The 16,303-nt window shown below is 36.6% G+C and overlaps 1 protein-coding gene across 1 annotated transcript; it reads left to right on the top strand.

The window, feature by feature from the left end:
- The first annotated feature begins 3,804 nt into the window (after positions 1-3,804).
- On the top strand, positions 3,805-7,435 carry LOC118029234 (metal transporter Nramp7.2). The gene is made up of 13 exons (XM_035033068.2): positions 3,805-4,007; positions 4,109-4,187; positions 4,286-4,326; positions 4,439-4,517; positions 4,638-4,742; positions 4,941-5,050; positions 5,484-5,665; positions 5,777-5,846; positions 6,047-6,220; positions 6,308-6,412; positions 6,511-6,642; positions 6,728-6,823; positions 6,909-7,435. The coding sequence occupies exons 1-13, from the start codon at positions 3,813-3,815 to the stop codon at positions 7,248-7,250; spliced, it is 1,710 nt and encodes a 569-aa protein (XP_034888959.1). The 5' UTR covers positions 3,805-3,812; the 3' UTR covers positions 7,251-7,435.
- The last annotated feature ends 8,868 nt before the right edge of the window (positions 7,436-16,303 follow it).

The raw sequence follows: 16,303 nt of genomic DNA, 5'->3' as shown, positions 1-16,303 counted from the left end.
GCTGCCAAAGATTCGAAGATGATCTACAGCAGGTTTAACACCATTCCAGCCTTCGTATGGTGTCTTGTCCTCCAGTGCTTTGGTTGGAAGTCGGTTTAGCAAGTAAACAGAGGTATTGACTGCCTCTGCCCATAATTTGTTTGGCATTTTCTTTTCAAGTAGGAGACATCTAGCCATCTCCATTACTGTCATGTTCTTCCTCTCACATACACCATTTTGTTGTGGTGTGTATGGTGTAGTGTACTGGTGCACAATGCCTCTGCTATTGCAAAACTCAAGAAACTGATTTGAAGTATATTCAGTACCATTGTCAGATCTTAAGCATTTAATTAGCATGTCACTTTGATTCTCAACTAAAGCTTTGAATGTTTGAAAGATTGTAAATACTTCACTCTTAAATTTGATGAAATACACCCAACACATCCTAGTATAATCATCAATAAAGAGAATGAAATACTTGTTACCACATAATGAGGCTGTCTTCATAGGTCCACACACGTCAGTGTGGATGAGCTGAAGTTTTTGGCTGGCTCTCTATGCTTGCCTTTTAGGAAATGGTGGCCTTGATTGCTTGCCAAGTTGACATGTTTCACACAATTGAATCTCACCATTCAATGTGGGCAATGCTTCAACCATTTCCTTTTGTTTCAAAATTGACAAGCCCTTTTGATTGAAATGTCCAAATCTTTTATGCCAAAGATTTGAAATATCCTGAGTAGCACTCACATATGCATGATTGGATATTTTATCCCAGTCAACAACAAAGCTTCTGTTTTTCATCTTTACACAGAACATTTGTTCTCCAGAAGGATCAAAGATAATGCATTTATGATCCTTAAACTGAAGAGAATAGTTTTTCTCCATCATTTGTCCAACACTCAACAAATTTTGACTGATTTCAGGTATAAATAACACATCAGGAATGATTTTGATACCTGAACTTGTTTGAACATTTACTGACCCTCTGCCTTTGACCTCCAGAAATTCTCCATTGCCAACCTTTACTCTGGATTTGTAAGATTCATCAAGGGTTTTGAACATTCCAGCATCATTGCACAAATGATGTGTGCATCCACTGTCAATAAGCCAAGTATCAGCTGGATCATTTGTTGAGAAACAAGTGACAGCAAAGAATTGCTCCTCCTGTGTATCAACTTCATCTGCTAGGTGAGCTTGTTGAGGTTTTGGATCTGATTTTTTGAACTTGCAGACCTTTGTGATGTGCCCTGATTGCTTGCAATTTCCACAAATTGCATCTGGCCTCCACCAACAATATTTTTCTGAATGTGTGTTTCTTTTGCAGTGAGTGCAATGAGGAAACTTCTTTTGTTTTGAAGCTTCACTAGTGCTGCCCCCTTCATTTCTGCCTTTGAATCTCAGATTAGGCAACTTCTTTCCTTTTCCAGCTTGTTGTTTTTGCACATAAAAGGCTCCTTCAGTCAATCTGTCTTGCCTGATTGTTCTTCGTTGCTCCTGTGCTTGAAGAGCACTCATTAGTTCACCTAATGAGATTTTACTGAGGTCCTTTAATTCTTCTAGAGAGGAGATTTTGGATTCAAACCTCTCAGGAAGAGTCACAAGGACCTTCTCCACAATCCTACTGTCAGGAAAGTCTTCTCCAAGTAATCTGATGTTGTTGATAATTAGTGAAATTCGATCAGAATACTTAGAGATTGTTTCATCTTCTTGCATGTTAAGTGCCTCAAAATCTCTCTTCAAATTCAGCACTTGCATTTGCCTTGTTCTGTCACTGCCTTGGTATTCTTCTTTTAGTTTGTTCCAAGCCTCTTTGGCTGAATTGCATGCCATAATTCTGTAGAAAATGCTTTCTGCCACAGCATTTTGGATGATTGATTTCGCCTTGGATTTCTTTGCCTTTTCCTCACTGCTGAACTTGATTTGAGCCATAGTGGGATTTGTTGGTAAGGGAGCTACTGGTTTGTCTTCGGAAACAATTTCCCAAAGATCATAAGCTTCAAGAAAAGCTTGCATCTTCACTGACCAAATATGGTAGTTTTCACCAGTAAATATAATGGGGGAGTTTAAAAGTAAGTTGTTGGATGTCATTTTTGAGATTTTGAAAAAAAAAAAGTGTTTTGGTCCTGTAAGATCTGAGATGCTCTGATACCACTGTTAAGAATTGTGTTGCTGTGTTTTGTGCAGGTGAAGGGATGCACAATCAAGAACAACAATGCTGGTATTGAAGAACACGAATTACACACAAGGTGTTTGATAAAATGTCTCAGTGAGTATTTCATTAACTGCATGTCTTTAAATAGAACAAACCTCCCTAGTTATCAGCCACTAACTGTAGTGGATAATTTGCTGTCACTAGCCACTAACTGTAGTGGAGAATATGCTGCCACTAATCTCAGCAACAACATCAAAAAAACAAGGGATTTACTTTAACAAAATCAAAACAGAAATGAAAGAAAAGAAAACAGACAATACTTGATTAAACAACATGAAACACTAGAGTTAAAAATGTCAATTGTCTAACAATATGGTTAAGAAGAATTCTTCGTGATTTGCAGCAAAATGTTCTTGATCCTACCTCCATACTATGTGATAATATGTTAGCAATTGCGATGACTAAGAATCCAGTTTTTTTGTGCAAGATCAAAACACATAGAGTTGAAGTGTCATTTCATTAGAGACATAGTCAGCAAGAAGGAGATTCAACTGGAGTTTATCAATATTTATGATCAACCTGCAAACGTCCTCACCAAAGTTGTTCCATTTGAGAAGTTTCAGCAATTCAAGGAGTTTTTGAAGATTAGAAATTAAGAGGGAGTGTTAAATGTAATTTGTAATTCTCAATGTCTTTTATTGTTAGCTTTCATGGCTCTTGTTCTTTCGGTTTTCCCTAGATTGTGGAAGTCTATGTGTTCCCAGATTTCATTAATTCAGCTCCTGTTATTTAGGCCTTTCTCTCTTCATTTTTTGTAAGCAAGAAAGCAGAACATAAGCATAATAAAAAAATCATGTATTGAGCTGCAGCTCTACCTATTATCACTTCCAATCTTCTTTCTTCTCTGTTTCCGCAATTTATTTCCAGCAAGATCAGACTGCCTTTTCCTTAACGGAGGGTACTCAAGCAAGACCTCAGAATTGGAATTTAGTGATAAACAAAGTCAATTACTTTAATTTGAGCTGTGATTATCACGATGAAACATTAATCCATGCCCACTGAGTGGACAAGATATCTAAAATCAATCCACCATTACCTCATGTATTATTACTTAATTAATTGATTGATGACGACGAAGACGAAGATGACGATACATGTAGACAAGAGTAGTTATAAGAGGCATGAATCACCTCTTCTTTCAATAGAAATAGGAAGTCATGGATCTCCTCGTCCTTATTACATGATTAGTGTGTAGTTTTAATTTTAGGAACACACATGCCACAAATCAATGCCTTGTAAGATTAAAGGTGATGCTCGGATAGATAAAATAAAATGTTGGATATGTTGTCATCAGTTTTCATAAAAATAAATCCCTGTTACTGGATTCATGGCCCAAGGCGATCATAGTTGAAAGTTTTTTCGTACATACACTGAAAACTCAATAGGATAAATAAAGATCAAGAATATTTAATACATCATCCTACATGAGCATCAACTAATAATTGACTGCATGTTTATAACCATTTATGCGTCAACAGAACTTTACAGAGAAGACAACGTAGGATGGGACAAATGGTTGAGAAATAGATAGACTGCTGCTGGAGAACTTTCTTCAAGACAGACAGGCGGCATGCTCCTTACTCACCACTATAAATAGACCACCACAACTTCACTAGATACCATGCAAGGCATACAAAACGCAGGAACCCCGAGACATAGAGATAGAGAGATGGCAGGCATTCAACAGCAACAACTAGTGAATGATACATTGCCTGCATCATGGAATGGATCAAGCAACCGAATAGCTTCGGTTGATGTGGAGGGCCATCCACAACCTTGGGTTGATGATCTTGAGTTGGAAGACCCAAATCAACAGGTCTCTTTCATATATGTTCAGGGAAATTAACGTGTTGATTGAATTCTAATTTTTAGTAAGCTTTTACGTATCAGCATTTGAGCTCTTGTTTTGATGACCAGAAACCTGGATGGAGAAAGTTCCTATCATATGTAGGACCTGGTTTCCTTGTTTCATTGGCTTATCTAGACCCTGGCAATTGTAAGTGCATGTACCTCCCTCCATATTCTGTCACTTATGTACTTACTGTATTTGGGACTATATGACTTATAAACAGTTCTATCATGGCATGTAAACAGTGGAAACTGATCTGCAAGCAGGAGCTAATCACAGATATGAGGTGATTAAAGAGAAAAACAGAAATGAAAAAAATATATCATAATTTTTCGTTAGCAATTAGAAAATCAGCACGCCTGGATAAATTCACTAACCGAAGTATCTGGTATTTTCAGCTGCTATGGGTGATACTTATCGGATTGATCTTCGCTCTCATAATCCAGTCACTTGCTGCAAACCTTGGTGTCAGCACCGGTAAAACATTCAAACATCACACCTCATGGTTATTAACCTTGTTCTAACTTCGTATTAACTGGGATTTATCATTTTTATCTTATTAATATTGATTATTAAAATTTGGTGTGAGGATTTTAGGAAAGCACCTGTCAGAGATATGCAAAGCAGAGTACCCAAAATATGTCAAGTATTGCCTGTGGTTGCTAGCAGAGATAGCTGTCATAGCTGCCGATATCCCCGAAGGCATAATTTCTTCATTACTCTATACGTCAAATTAATCTTGGATACTTATCGATGTCCTTGGCTGTTATTGAATGCTGTTTTGATAAGACACGTATACGTCTCAGTTTTGTTCTTATTCGTCACTTTTAGACTGTTAAAACAAACAAATCAGAGAGAGAAAAAGAAATTATAACGTGGGATTTCTAAATTTCTTTACAGTGATTGGGACAGCTTTTGCGCTGAACATATTGTTTCACATCCCGGTATGGGTTGGAGTTCTTTGCACTGGTTGCAGCACCCTCCTACTCCTTGGCCTGCAGAAATATGGAGTAAGTTAGTAGCTCATTAAAGGGAAAATGAAGAAAAAATATGAGAGTGATTTCTGTCCTGCCCTTTATTTTTGACGTAATGTTTGACACCACTGCATACACATGTCAAGCCTTGAGTCTTCACGAGTTCTTGTCTGTATTTGCATGTTTGGTTTCAATACACATGTAAAAGAAAAAAGGGTTTCCGTTGCTTGTGCTTTTCCAGTTTTTAGTTCCTTAATTGTTATTTTGTCAGTCAACTATTCACACGTAAGCCGGTATTTTGTTCTCTTCTATCCCAAATAAAAACAAAACAAAAAATATATATTATACTCCATTTTCCCACTCAGACTCTGTATTACCTTCAATGTTTTAAGAATTAGGATGAAAGGTTGTTCATACAAGTCTTAATTGAATGCACTTTCTTCTGAGAAATCATTTATTTTTTGGTCAGGTGAGGAAGCTGGAACTGTTAATAGCAGTGCTAGTGTTTGTAATGGCAGCATGTTTCTTTGGAGAAATGAGCTATGTAAAACCTCCTGCAACTGATGTGCTTAAGGGCATGTTTATCCCCAAGCTGTCAGGCCAAGGGGCCACCGGCGATGCCATTGCCCTACTCGGTGCCCTTATCATGCCGTAAGATCGATCCTCAAAAATGACTCAATTGCTTTAAATTTGTAATACAACGTCCAAGTTTTTCGATCTATTTTGTATACTAAATAACTCACTTGTCTGTTTTCTCTACAGACACAACCTCTTCCTTCACTCTGCCCTTGTTCTGTCTAGGAAAATGCCAAATTCTGTCCGTGGCATTAACGTAAGCTAAAATAGAGAAACTATATTACCTTGTAGTAACATTTTTCAAGGGCGGCTAAAGCTTGCTCACATGACATTGACATAAAATTAATAAATTCAAGCACCGCATTTTAATTCTTTTCTTCTTCTTCTTCTCAGTTCGCTATACATAATCTTCCTTGAGCAAATTGACTTGTATTATTTTGTTTCTTGATTTTACAGGATGCCTGTCGTTATTTTTTGATAGAGAGTGGATTCGCACTGTTTATAGCATTTTTAATCAATCTCGCAGTCATCTCCGTATCTGGGACTGTTTGCTCAGCCCAAAATCTATCATCTGAAAATGCAGATCGATGTGGAGATCTCACCCTTAACTCTGCCTCCTTCCTTCTTCAGGTAGAAACCACCAAAAAAAAAAAAAGAGTTACTATAATGCATATGTTCAAGGATAAATTGACAATTTGATTTAATTTGTTTTTGCAGAATGTGCTGGGAAAATCAAGCTCCAAAATTTATGCAATTGCTTTGTTAGCCTCAGGGCAAAGCTCCACTATCACAGGCACTTATGCAGGACAATTCATCATGCAGGTCTCTGACGATTAGAAGATTAAAACTTTAGCATTTGAACTCAACTATTCATAATTCTTAGGAGATAGTAAATTCCTTTCGGGTGGTGTAATTTTCAGGGTTTCTTGGAACTTAAGATGAGAAAATGGGTTCGGAACCTGGTGACCAGGTGCATTGCCATTGCTCCTAGTCTTGTTGTCTCGATTATTGGTGGATCATCGGGCGCAGGCCGACTAATCGTCATTGCATCGGTTAGAAAAATTGTTGACGCCAAACTAATAATAGTGTTAAGTTATATCCATTTTCAAGTGTAACTAACTGTCATAGGTTCTGCAGATGATTCTTTCCTTTGAACTACCATTTGCTCTCATCCCACTTCTTAAATTCAGTAGCAGTGCCACCAAGATGGGACCACACAAGAACTCAATTTATGTAAGCTTTCTTCTTCTTCTTGAAATAAATTTAAGACTCGACAGCTGCCTTTCATATACAATCATTTTCCTTGTTGTGATTACAGATTATAGTAATCTCATGGATTTTGGGTCTGGGAATTATAGGCATCAATATTTATTATCTGAGCACAAGCTTTGTGGGCTGGCTAATTGACAACAATCTACCAAAAGTTGGGAACGTTTTCATTGCAATTATAGTATTTCCTCTGATGGCAACCTATATCCTAGCAGTAATCTATTTAACCTTCAGAAAGGACTCTGTGGTGACGTTTCTGGGGCCAAATAAGAATGATCCACAACAACAAGCTAACATGGAAAACGGACTGACCAAATCTACCGATGAGGGCCCAGACATGGATCGAGCACCATATAGAGAGGATTTAGCTGATATCCCTCTGCCAGAATAGAGGGTTTTCTCTGTTACTGGACATGACACCACAATCAAATCGAGGTTAAAATGATGTAATATGAAGCCTTTTGGGTCTAGCAGTAGCAGGACTCATCGTTTGTAAATTCTATGACGTGCTAAAGTTGTAATTTTGGCTTTTATTTCAGTTAAAATCGATCATGGCCATTGCTATTGCCTTGAAAATCGAGGATAAAAGAAACAAAAACAAGGTCAAATGGCATCAAACCAAAAAGAATTACACTACACGCGTCACTTAGGAAGGTAGGTCTCGTCGTGATGATTAAGGAAACACTAAGAAAGACCTTTTTACCACCGTAAGTCGCTGCAAGGTGCAAACATCACTTGAACATGATGGAGCGACTTCTTTGCTGACGAGTTCAATACACGCTCCATCCACTTTATTATTATTTTTATGAATAGAAAAGATGACATCAAGAACTATATATAAAAATAATTATTAGAAGGGGTTATTGATACATATCAAAGAAAAAATCAATAAGTTGAAATAAATGTTACAAGGACGTGTTGATGCATATGAAAGAAAATCAAAAAGTTGAGAGACATTAAAATATCTAATCTTAGCCATTCGAATATTTTGCATTTATGCTTTGCAGAAGACATGCTTTTATGCAAGCAAACGGAGACTATTAATGGAGTGTTTGGATATGTTTTGTGTTTCATCTAGTCAGCGGGTGAGCATTGCTAAGACCAAAGTCTATTTCTCTAAAAACTTCCAGCCAAGTCTAGCAAGATCTATTAGCAATAGCACAAGATTAGATATCTTTCCATGTTAGTTTCACCAACTTCACAACTTAATCTTTAGCTAGCATTAAAAAAAAAATTGCTACAAGAAAAAAAATTAATAATATAAGTTAACTTTAAAGGGTAGCTCAAATATTCTGATTTTAAGTTTGTTCTTTAATGATCATAAATTCAAGTTCTTTTAGGGTTACTGAAAATTTACATTGTTTTTAATTTCAGGGCTTGTTGAATTAATCACGGCACATGTAAATTGTCACAGATACCAACGTTAATAAAAAAATATAAGTTAATGTGAAAATAATCTAGTAACTTGTTGTCATGGTATCCTTATTTAATAGCACTTTTTAAGTTGTCTTCATAAGAAATTGTTAATTTGATTCCACCCTGTGATTAGCACTATAATTAAAAAAGCAGATCAATGAAGAATATCCTTTCAAATTAAATTGTGAAGATACTTTGTAGTTTAAGGGAATTGATCATATATAACCAAACCCAAAGAATCCTCCATCCCTAACAGGTAAAGAAAGTGAAAGAGAGAGAGAGAGAGAGAGATGACTAGCCTGCAGCAGGAACAATAATTGTGCGATCAGATTGCTCAAACATCACCGGGAAAAAGTGTGCAGGTCCATGTCATTCTCTCATGTTAAGCTCTTTTTGGGTTTCTCTGCCATTATATTCTTTGAAAGAAAAAACATCGAGCTTTTCCTAGTCTACTTACATGTTTGGCTCTTTTGACGTATATTATATATGGAAACCTGGATGGAGAAAATTACTTCCATATATAGGACCCGGTTTTCTTGTTTCATTAGCTTATCTTGGTCCTCGAAACTGTAAGCACCTGTCCTTTCTCTTTCGTTCCCCCTATCTCTAGCTTTTATTGACTTGTTAACGTATAATTAATGGTGTCATGTGCACTACTTGCAGTGGAAACAGATTTGCAAGCAGGAGCCAACCATGGATTTATACGATGTGTAAAGAAATACAACCAAAAAAGAAAACAATAAGTGGTGTCATGTGTAATTTTCAGTTGTTATGGGTTATACTTATTGGTTTGATCTTCGCTCTCGCCATCTGATCTCATGCTACAAATCTCGGTGTAAGCACCGGTACGTGATTGAATTAAGAAGTGAAGATAATCAACTATAATATGTTTCCAAACAAGATTTCAAATAATTAAACTCACGACAGGGTATCAAATCTAAAATTTATTAAAACTACTAGCAATTATTTTTGTGCTACGACATTGGATTTTCAAGTAAATACTTGTTCGAATTGTGCAAGGTGGAGTATCCAAAGTTTTGGTTGCAGGCAGAGGCAGCTATCGTAGCTGTTGATATAACTAAAGGCATGTGTAAATTCGATTGCCATTAAAAGTATCACAATCTATACAGTATTGCAATATTTAACCCTTTTTTTTATTTATACTTTCGGACAGTGATTGGGACTATTATAAAATGTATCTATATAGAAAATATTACAATCATATTTTTGTGTTGTAATCTCCACTATTACTATTTTATATTGTCTGCACATATAAATAGAAAGTTGGTTAATCAATAGATCAAGCCTCTTAATTATTCTCAATTTGGTATCAGAGCTTTTTGCAATCAGAACTCTTCTTCCCTCTCCCTATGGACTCTGTTGTTGCTGTCACCTTCTCCCCCCATCACACCGATGGTGCAGCCCAATCGGCCAGCCATTCAGAAGCTGGTGTTGATGGTTCTTTCTCCCACCAACAGTAGCCCTAACCTATAGAGCAGAATCATGGTCCCATCTCCCATGTTTCTGTTGTCCCTCTTCACATTATACGGACAACAACTCCTTCTATTGTTGCATTGTCCAACACTTATCAAGTGGCCTCATTAAAGCTTATGAGCACCAATTATCTCTATTGGCGAATGCAGATGAAGTCATATCTTCTTAGTTAAGGTGTTTTCCACTTTGTCAATGGCTTAGTGCCGTGTCCTTCCTCCCATGTTTTTTATAGTTTTGATTGTTCTTCTTCGGGAATCAACCCTTTTTTTTTTGTTGGAAGCAACAGGATCAGCTTATTTTAAGCGCATTACTCTCATCTCTCTCCATTAACGTATTGCATATTGTGGTAGATTGTCAGACTTCTTATGTTTGGCGCACTCTTGAGAAAGCACTTGCTTCTCCATTGAATTCTCACATTATGCAACTTCATGGGTCTTTTCAAGATCTTCGGCAAGGAGATGCTTCAGTTGTTACATAAATGCAACACTCCAAGTCATTATTTGATGAATTGGTTGCTGCTGGCCGGCCCTTTCTCTTGAAGACTTCAATCTCTATATATTTCATGGTAAGTTTGAAGACTTGGTAACTAGTCTCCTGACCAAGGCAGAACCATTTTCATACGATGACCTTCACAGCCATCTTTTTACTCATAAGTTTCTGCATAAGACTTCCCTTTAATCCTTGGTTGTAAATCCACCTTTGTTGCCCACGCCATCTCTGCTGCCCTCTGCTCATCTTACCTAGTAGTAGCACAACACTAATTTTAGCCATAACATAAGTCGTTATTGCGGCAACTGGCGCTCCAATAACAATAGGTATAGCGGCCAGCACAAGTCTAATTTTTATGGTTCGCATTTCTCTGCTCCCATCGATTAGAAGCAGGGTAATTGGCAATAAACCAGACAGCCTACTGATTCTAGGCAGTGGTCTCCTCACCGGTCCTTTAAACAGAACATCAAGTGTCAGCTATTCTTCTCCTTCAACCATACAACCCCACAATGTGCTCAGTTTCGCAACAATGGTTACTAGCCCTCTACCCATCTTATTATTGGTACTATTTATACTCCAACTTGGTTCTCGGACACTGGTGCGAACTAAGACGTTACGCCTGATCTTGCGACTCTGACCGATTCTGCACCTTATCTTGGTAATGATCACTTGCGTGTTGATGACAATAAGGGTCTTTCTATATCCCATATTGGGCATACTATGTTACATTTCCCTAAACGCACATTTACATTATCTAATGTTCTTTATATTCCCCATTTTACCAAACCATTGCTATATGTTCAAAAAATTTATCGTGATAATAATGTTTATTTTCAATTTCACGCCTCTGTGTTTTATATAAAGGATCTCACCACTAAAGCAGTGCTCCTTTCCGGTCAGAGCAATGATGGTTTATATGTTCTCTCTGAGTCTTCTGCCACCACAATTCCTTAAGCTTATTGGTCTTCTTGCGTCTCTACAACTACTGATCTGTGGCATTGTCGATTAAGTCATCCTACTTCCTATATTCTTAATTTTTTAGTTTCCAAAAATAAACTAATGTGTACTTTTAAACGCTCTCTTGTTCAATGTCAAACTTGTCTGCTTGGCAAGTTTTCGTGTCTATCATTGCGACCTATGAGTCACAAAACTACTACCCCACTTGATTTAATATTTAGTGATGTTTGGGGACATACTCTATAATGTATAGGACCTTATCATCCCATAAGAGCCTAATAGATGATAGCACCTTAAAAGGCAAGAGGTCACAGAACCGTTGCCCATCTGACAACCAATAGTCTAACCACAAAGAAGTAGTAGACCTATACTAATACAAAAGACAAACTTCCCTCTCACAAATCTTTGCTAAGAAGAATCTTCATCTATGAACAAAAGAACACTAAAAGAATTCTGACATGCCAAAAAGATCTACCTTTAAGAAGAACAATATAGACCCATCCCGACCAGACTAATGATCTAGCTAAAAGGATTCTCCAAACATGCTTGAGAATAGTTGCTCTATTCCAAATGTAAACCTTCATAATTCCTAGGCCACCTTTCTTAAAGGAATAACAAACATAAGCCCAAACGACCTTATATTCTGAGTGTGAAAGAGAACAACCTTTCTAAAGGAAGAAAATGAGGATACCCTTAATCCTCTTAATAATAAAGTAAGGGAAAATAAACATAAAGAACCAATATACCTAGATGGAGAAGAGAACAAATTTGATAAGTTAAGGATGCTTAGCATAAGTAAAAAGAAAAAAAACTTAAGGTCCACAACTTGATCCTAGAGGAAATCCATTCCACCAAAGGTATATGATCAATGTGTGTCATTTTAGTAGATATCAATGGTATGCCCAAATACATGATTGGTTGGGAACCCTGCCTGAAACCCAAAAAAGTCTGCAAAGAGTTCTTAATCTCATCATCAGCTCTTGATACGAAGGTATAGCTCTTCTTTGGATTTGTAACAAGTCTTGACAACCCTATAAAATCATCCAAAACCCTTCTTATAATCCTAATTGAGTCCATATTTTCCCTATAAAAAATCATAAAGTCATCTGTAAAGCACAAGTGAGTAATGACAATCCTTTAACACCGTCAATGATATCTAAACCTCAGGTTCTGCAAAGCCTCTCTGAGTATACCTTATAAGTCCTTTATAACCAAAACAAACAAGTAATGAGATAAAAGATCACCCTATCAAAGACCTCTATAAGATGGGAAGAAATCATGACTCTCCTTATTTATGACCACAAAGAAAAAGGTTGTAGACATGTTTACCTCAATCCATCTAACCATGGTACTAGAGACTTTAATAGCCCTTAAGCCCATAAGGATACATTCTCAACTAACCATATCAAAAGCTTTCCTTGTATCTATTTTCAAAGCATAGTTAGGCATTAGATTAGCTAAGTGATACTTATGTATGAGCTCTTGAGTCAACAAGATAGTATTTGATATTTGCCTACTTGGAACAAAGGCAGTTTGAATAGGACCAATAACATCTAGAAAAATACCCTTCAACCTACTTATAATGACTTTAGATATACATTTGTACATCATATTATAACATGAGATAGGTTTAAAGTCATTCATAGTGATGGGTGACTCAATCTTAGAAACTAAAGCAATCCTAGTAATATTAACACATTTAGGTAAAGTATTGGTATCAAAGAAGTGCCTCACAGTAGCAATGAAGTCTCTATCAATAATGTCCCAACTTTTTTTACAGAATAAAAAGGTACAGCTATCTAGACCAAGGACCTTATCATCTGGGATGGAAAATAAAATTTAATTGATCTCATCAGTTGTGATGCATGATTCTTAAAAAGAGGTAATGTCAAGAGGAAACTTGCTAAAGTAGAAACTAGAAGCATCCTCTGAAATGATAATTGAGTGTGTGAAAAGTAGTCCCTGAAAGTAACATATTGTTAACTGAACCAAAACTTGTTAATCTTGAACCTGGGATCATATCTCATCAATCAACAAATGGATTTTATTCATGACTTGTTTGTGAAGGAGTGATCTGTGAAAGAACTTGGTTTTTTCATCTTCTAAGTTTAACCACTGAATCTGAGATCTATGTTTATAAAAAGCTTTATCACCTTTACTTAATTCAAAGAATTCCCTAGCAAGCTTTCTATTTGCCCTCTGATACTTATTAAATCGAGGAGAATCATCAAGAAGAGTCAGTGTTGCAGCCAATTTAGTATTTGTCTCAACTACACGACTAGAGATATGGCTAGTGTGTAGGCGATGCAAAGTTTTTAACTTAGGCTTTAGCAATCCAAATCTCTTTATAAGCTTGTATGTAGGGTTACCATCCATAGGAGTCTTTCAAGTATCTGCCACTAAACCCAAGAAATCATCTTTATCAGCCCATAAATTCATGAACTTAAAGGATGATTTTAACCTGGAAAGAGGACCAATTGAGTGAACAACCATAGCACTATGAACTAAGGAGTCTCTAGGTAAGAATTCAAAACAAGTAGTCGGTGAAGTAGATAACCAACATGAATTACCAAAGATCCAGTCTAGATTCTGAAGAATAATATCCATATCATGCTAACCATTGTTCCAAATGTATCTCATTTCTGAATAAGGAACTTTAACCATTTTTATTGCCTGGACACAACTTCCAAAATCATCTATGTGATTATACTAAGTAGGATCACCTCCACACTTATCAGTAAAACTCAATATAGCATTAAAGTCTCCTAAAGTAAGTCATGGTATAGACTAAGATGCAATAGCTCAGCACCTCAAGTAATCTCAAAGGTCCTGATGCCCTAAATATGTATTGAGGATGGACATAAAAGTGACAACAAATAAGTGCCCATCAATCAAGCTAGATACCCCATAAGTTATCTAATGTGGAGAAGAATGCAAGCAAACAACATTATATACTATCAGATCCCATGCAACTATAATACAATAATTAATATTAACTCAGATATTAGAAAAAAACTACCAAGAAGAAGGATTTATAGATGCCTTAACCCTTCATATGATTAGATGCAATCTTAGTCTCAAGTATGCCTACTAAGCTAAGATTATGATTATTAATTCAATCATTTATTACTTTATGTTTTGATGCACCATTAAGACCCTGAATATTCCAACTTCCTATATTATACGTGGACATAGGAAACAAAATATCAAAAACAAAGGAAAATAATCAAAGGGCCTCAAACTTCTTCTTTTTTTTGTCTTTTTCTTACTTTGCCTAATTTCACAAGTACTATAAGGATCAAGCTTACTTGTTTCACTTGGTTGAGAAGGTGTCGAGATAGAATTTGAAAAACCCTATTTTAGTGATGAAGTGCTAGCTTCATTATTGTTAGTGAAGGTAGCATGTTTGTTCTCCAAACATATTTTGATTTTAGTGAGTAGGTATTGGTCCTTCAAGAATGGCAATATGTCATAAATTGAGTCAACTTTTAACCCCCCATCATCATTTAACCTATTCCTCTCAACATCAGTAGGTTTGACTATTTCAATAGTGATCTGCAGTTTTAACTAGTCGACCAGTTCCTCTGATGTCTCAATCGGTAAGGGTAGTAACTCTCAGGGCCTCTATTATGTTCAGTTAGTTATTTGGTTCTTAACAAGTCTAAACTACTCGAACAATTCCACCTGATATGTCTATCTAGGTTTTGCAACAGTAGCAATTGAAGGGGATGTAACCCCTTTAACAATAATAATTAGTGAGCTACAAGCTTGTAAAACATCCCTTTTATTTTTTATCTTGAGCATGTCTTCCTCTAATAAGGTTGGGGCCTCAACCAATGCCTTACATAAGTGACCAAAAACTTTGCAAATCTCACAAGCTCATGCTCATGGCTTCCATTCATAATCAACTATAAATGTGATAGGCTTCATTGATAACTTACATCGTAGCTAAAAAACACTGACAATGGGTAGTGAAGTATCCAATTCAACGCATACTCTAGGATAGTCAAATTAGGTGCCACTAAGTATTTGTTCGTCGCAAGCCAATAGTCTCCCCACCATACTCGCAGCAATGCCTAGGCCCGTCTCATTCCAAAATGGAAAAGGTAGACCTTGAAGGCAAACCCATACAGGCACTTTTGAAATTTTGTTCTTGTCAAGAACAAAATGTGAGTGTCGTGGTTGAAGGATAAGGAATTTCTCGTCGAACATCCATGATCCCTTCTTCATAACCGAGTTTGCATCATCATCACTTTTGAAATGAAAAATCAAGAAACCTTGTTATGCTATAATTACACTCTCAATGCCATAATTCTTCCATACTCGAATAGCAATAGAATTGGCAACATGGTAAGACATCTTATAACCCGTGAAGAAACCCACCAAACATCGGTTCCATTTCAATGCACTTTCATCAGTGACATTATTTTAAATGTCCAAGATGGTGCCAAACTCTTTTCATGGAAAAGAGGCTATCTTGGCATAGGTTACACAGTTGGAGACCTTCACTCTATCAGCACATAAAGTGTTGGGGGCAAGGTTGTGGGCGGTGATGTTCTTGTGAGCCAATGTGGCAACTTGGGTGAAGGTAAGTTAGGTTTTTTTTTAGTGGTTGTTTAAAGGTAGTCTTGGTGTTTGGAGGAGGTTAAGGGATGGTTTTGTTGGTGGCAATGGTGTTTGATGTATTGAGGGTGGTATTAAAGAGTTTTTTGGTGGTTGTAGTGAGGTAGGTAGTTGATTGTGCAAGTAACTAGTAGATTTTTTTCAGGACTGGATCCTAGATTACTGGTAATCATGTCTGAGAAGTAAATTCAAAGAAGCAATACTTTAAATACAGTCAAAAGTAGATAAAATCCAATTGTCCGGTTTAGGATAAACAAGTATAGCATAACATATACAAAAAACAGAGTAATCAATTGGTTAGATCAGTCATGATATACAAAGGAACAATCTGACTTGAAAACTAGTAGTGGCCAATCCAAGAAGAAAAAGATTTTTCAAACTTTTTAGAATTTGATCTCTACCATCCAGAACCAAAAGGACATCCAAGCGAAGCTCTTTTAAAAAAATAAAGCAAATCCAAAGGTG

The sequence above is a fragment of the Populus alba genome, chromosome 5 (assembly GCF_005239225.2).
Source record: "Populus alba chromosome 5, ASM523922v2, whole genome shotgun sequence".
NCBI lineage: Eukaryota > Viridiplantae > Streptophyta > Magnoliopsida > Malpighiales > Salicaceae > Populus > Populus alba.
Note: the sequence above shows the minus strand (reverse complement) of the source record. Positions and strands in the feature narration are given on the sequence as shown.

Bases quoted from the DNA above. Each gene is read 5' to 3' on its own strand.
- LOC118029234 (XM_035033068.2), top strand. From the start codon at position 3,813: ATGCAAGGCATACAAAACGCAGGAACCCCGAGACATAGAGATAGAGAG. The intron at 4,008-4,108 runs GTCTCTTTCATA...TTTGATGACCAG, and splicing joins TGGAAGACCCAAATCAACAG to AAACCTGGATGGAGAAAGTT. The intron at 6,643-6,727 runs GTTAGAAAAATT...TAGGTTCTGCAG, and splicing joins GACTAATCGTCATTGCATCG to ATGATTCTTTCCTTTGAACT.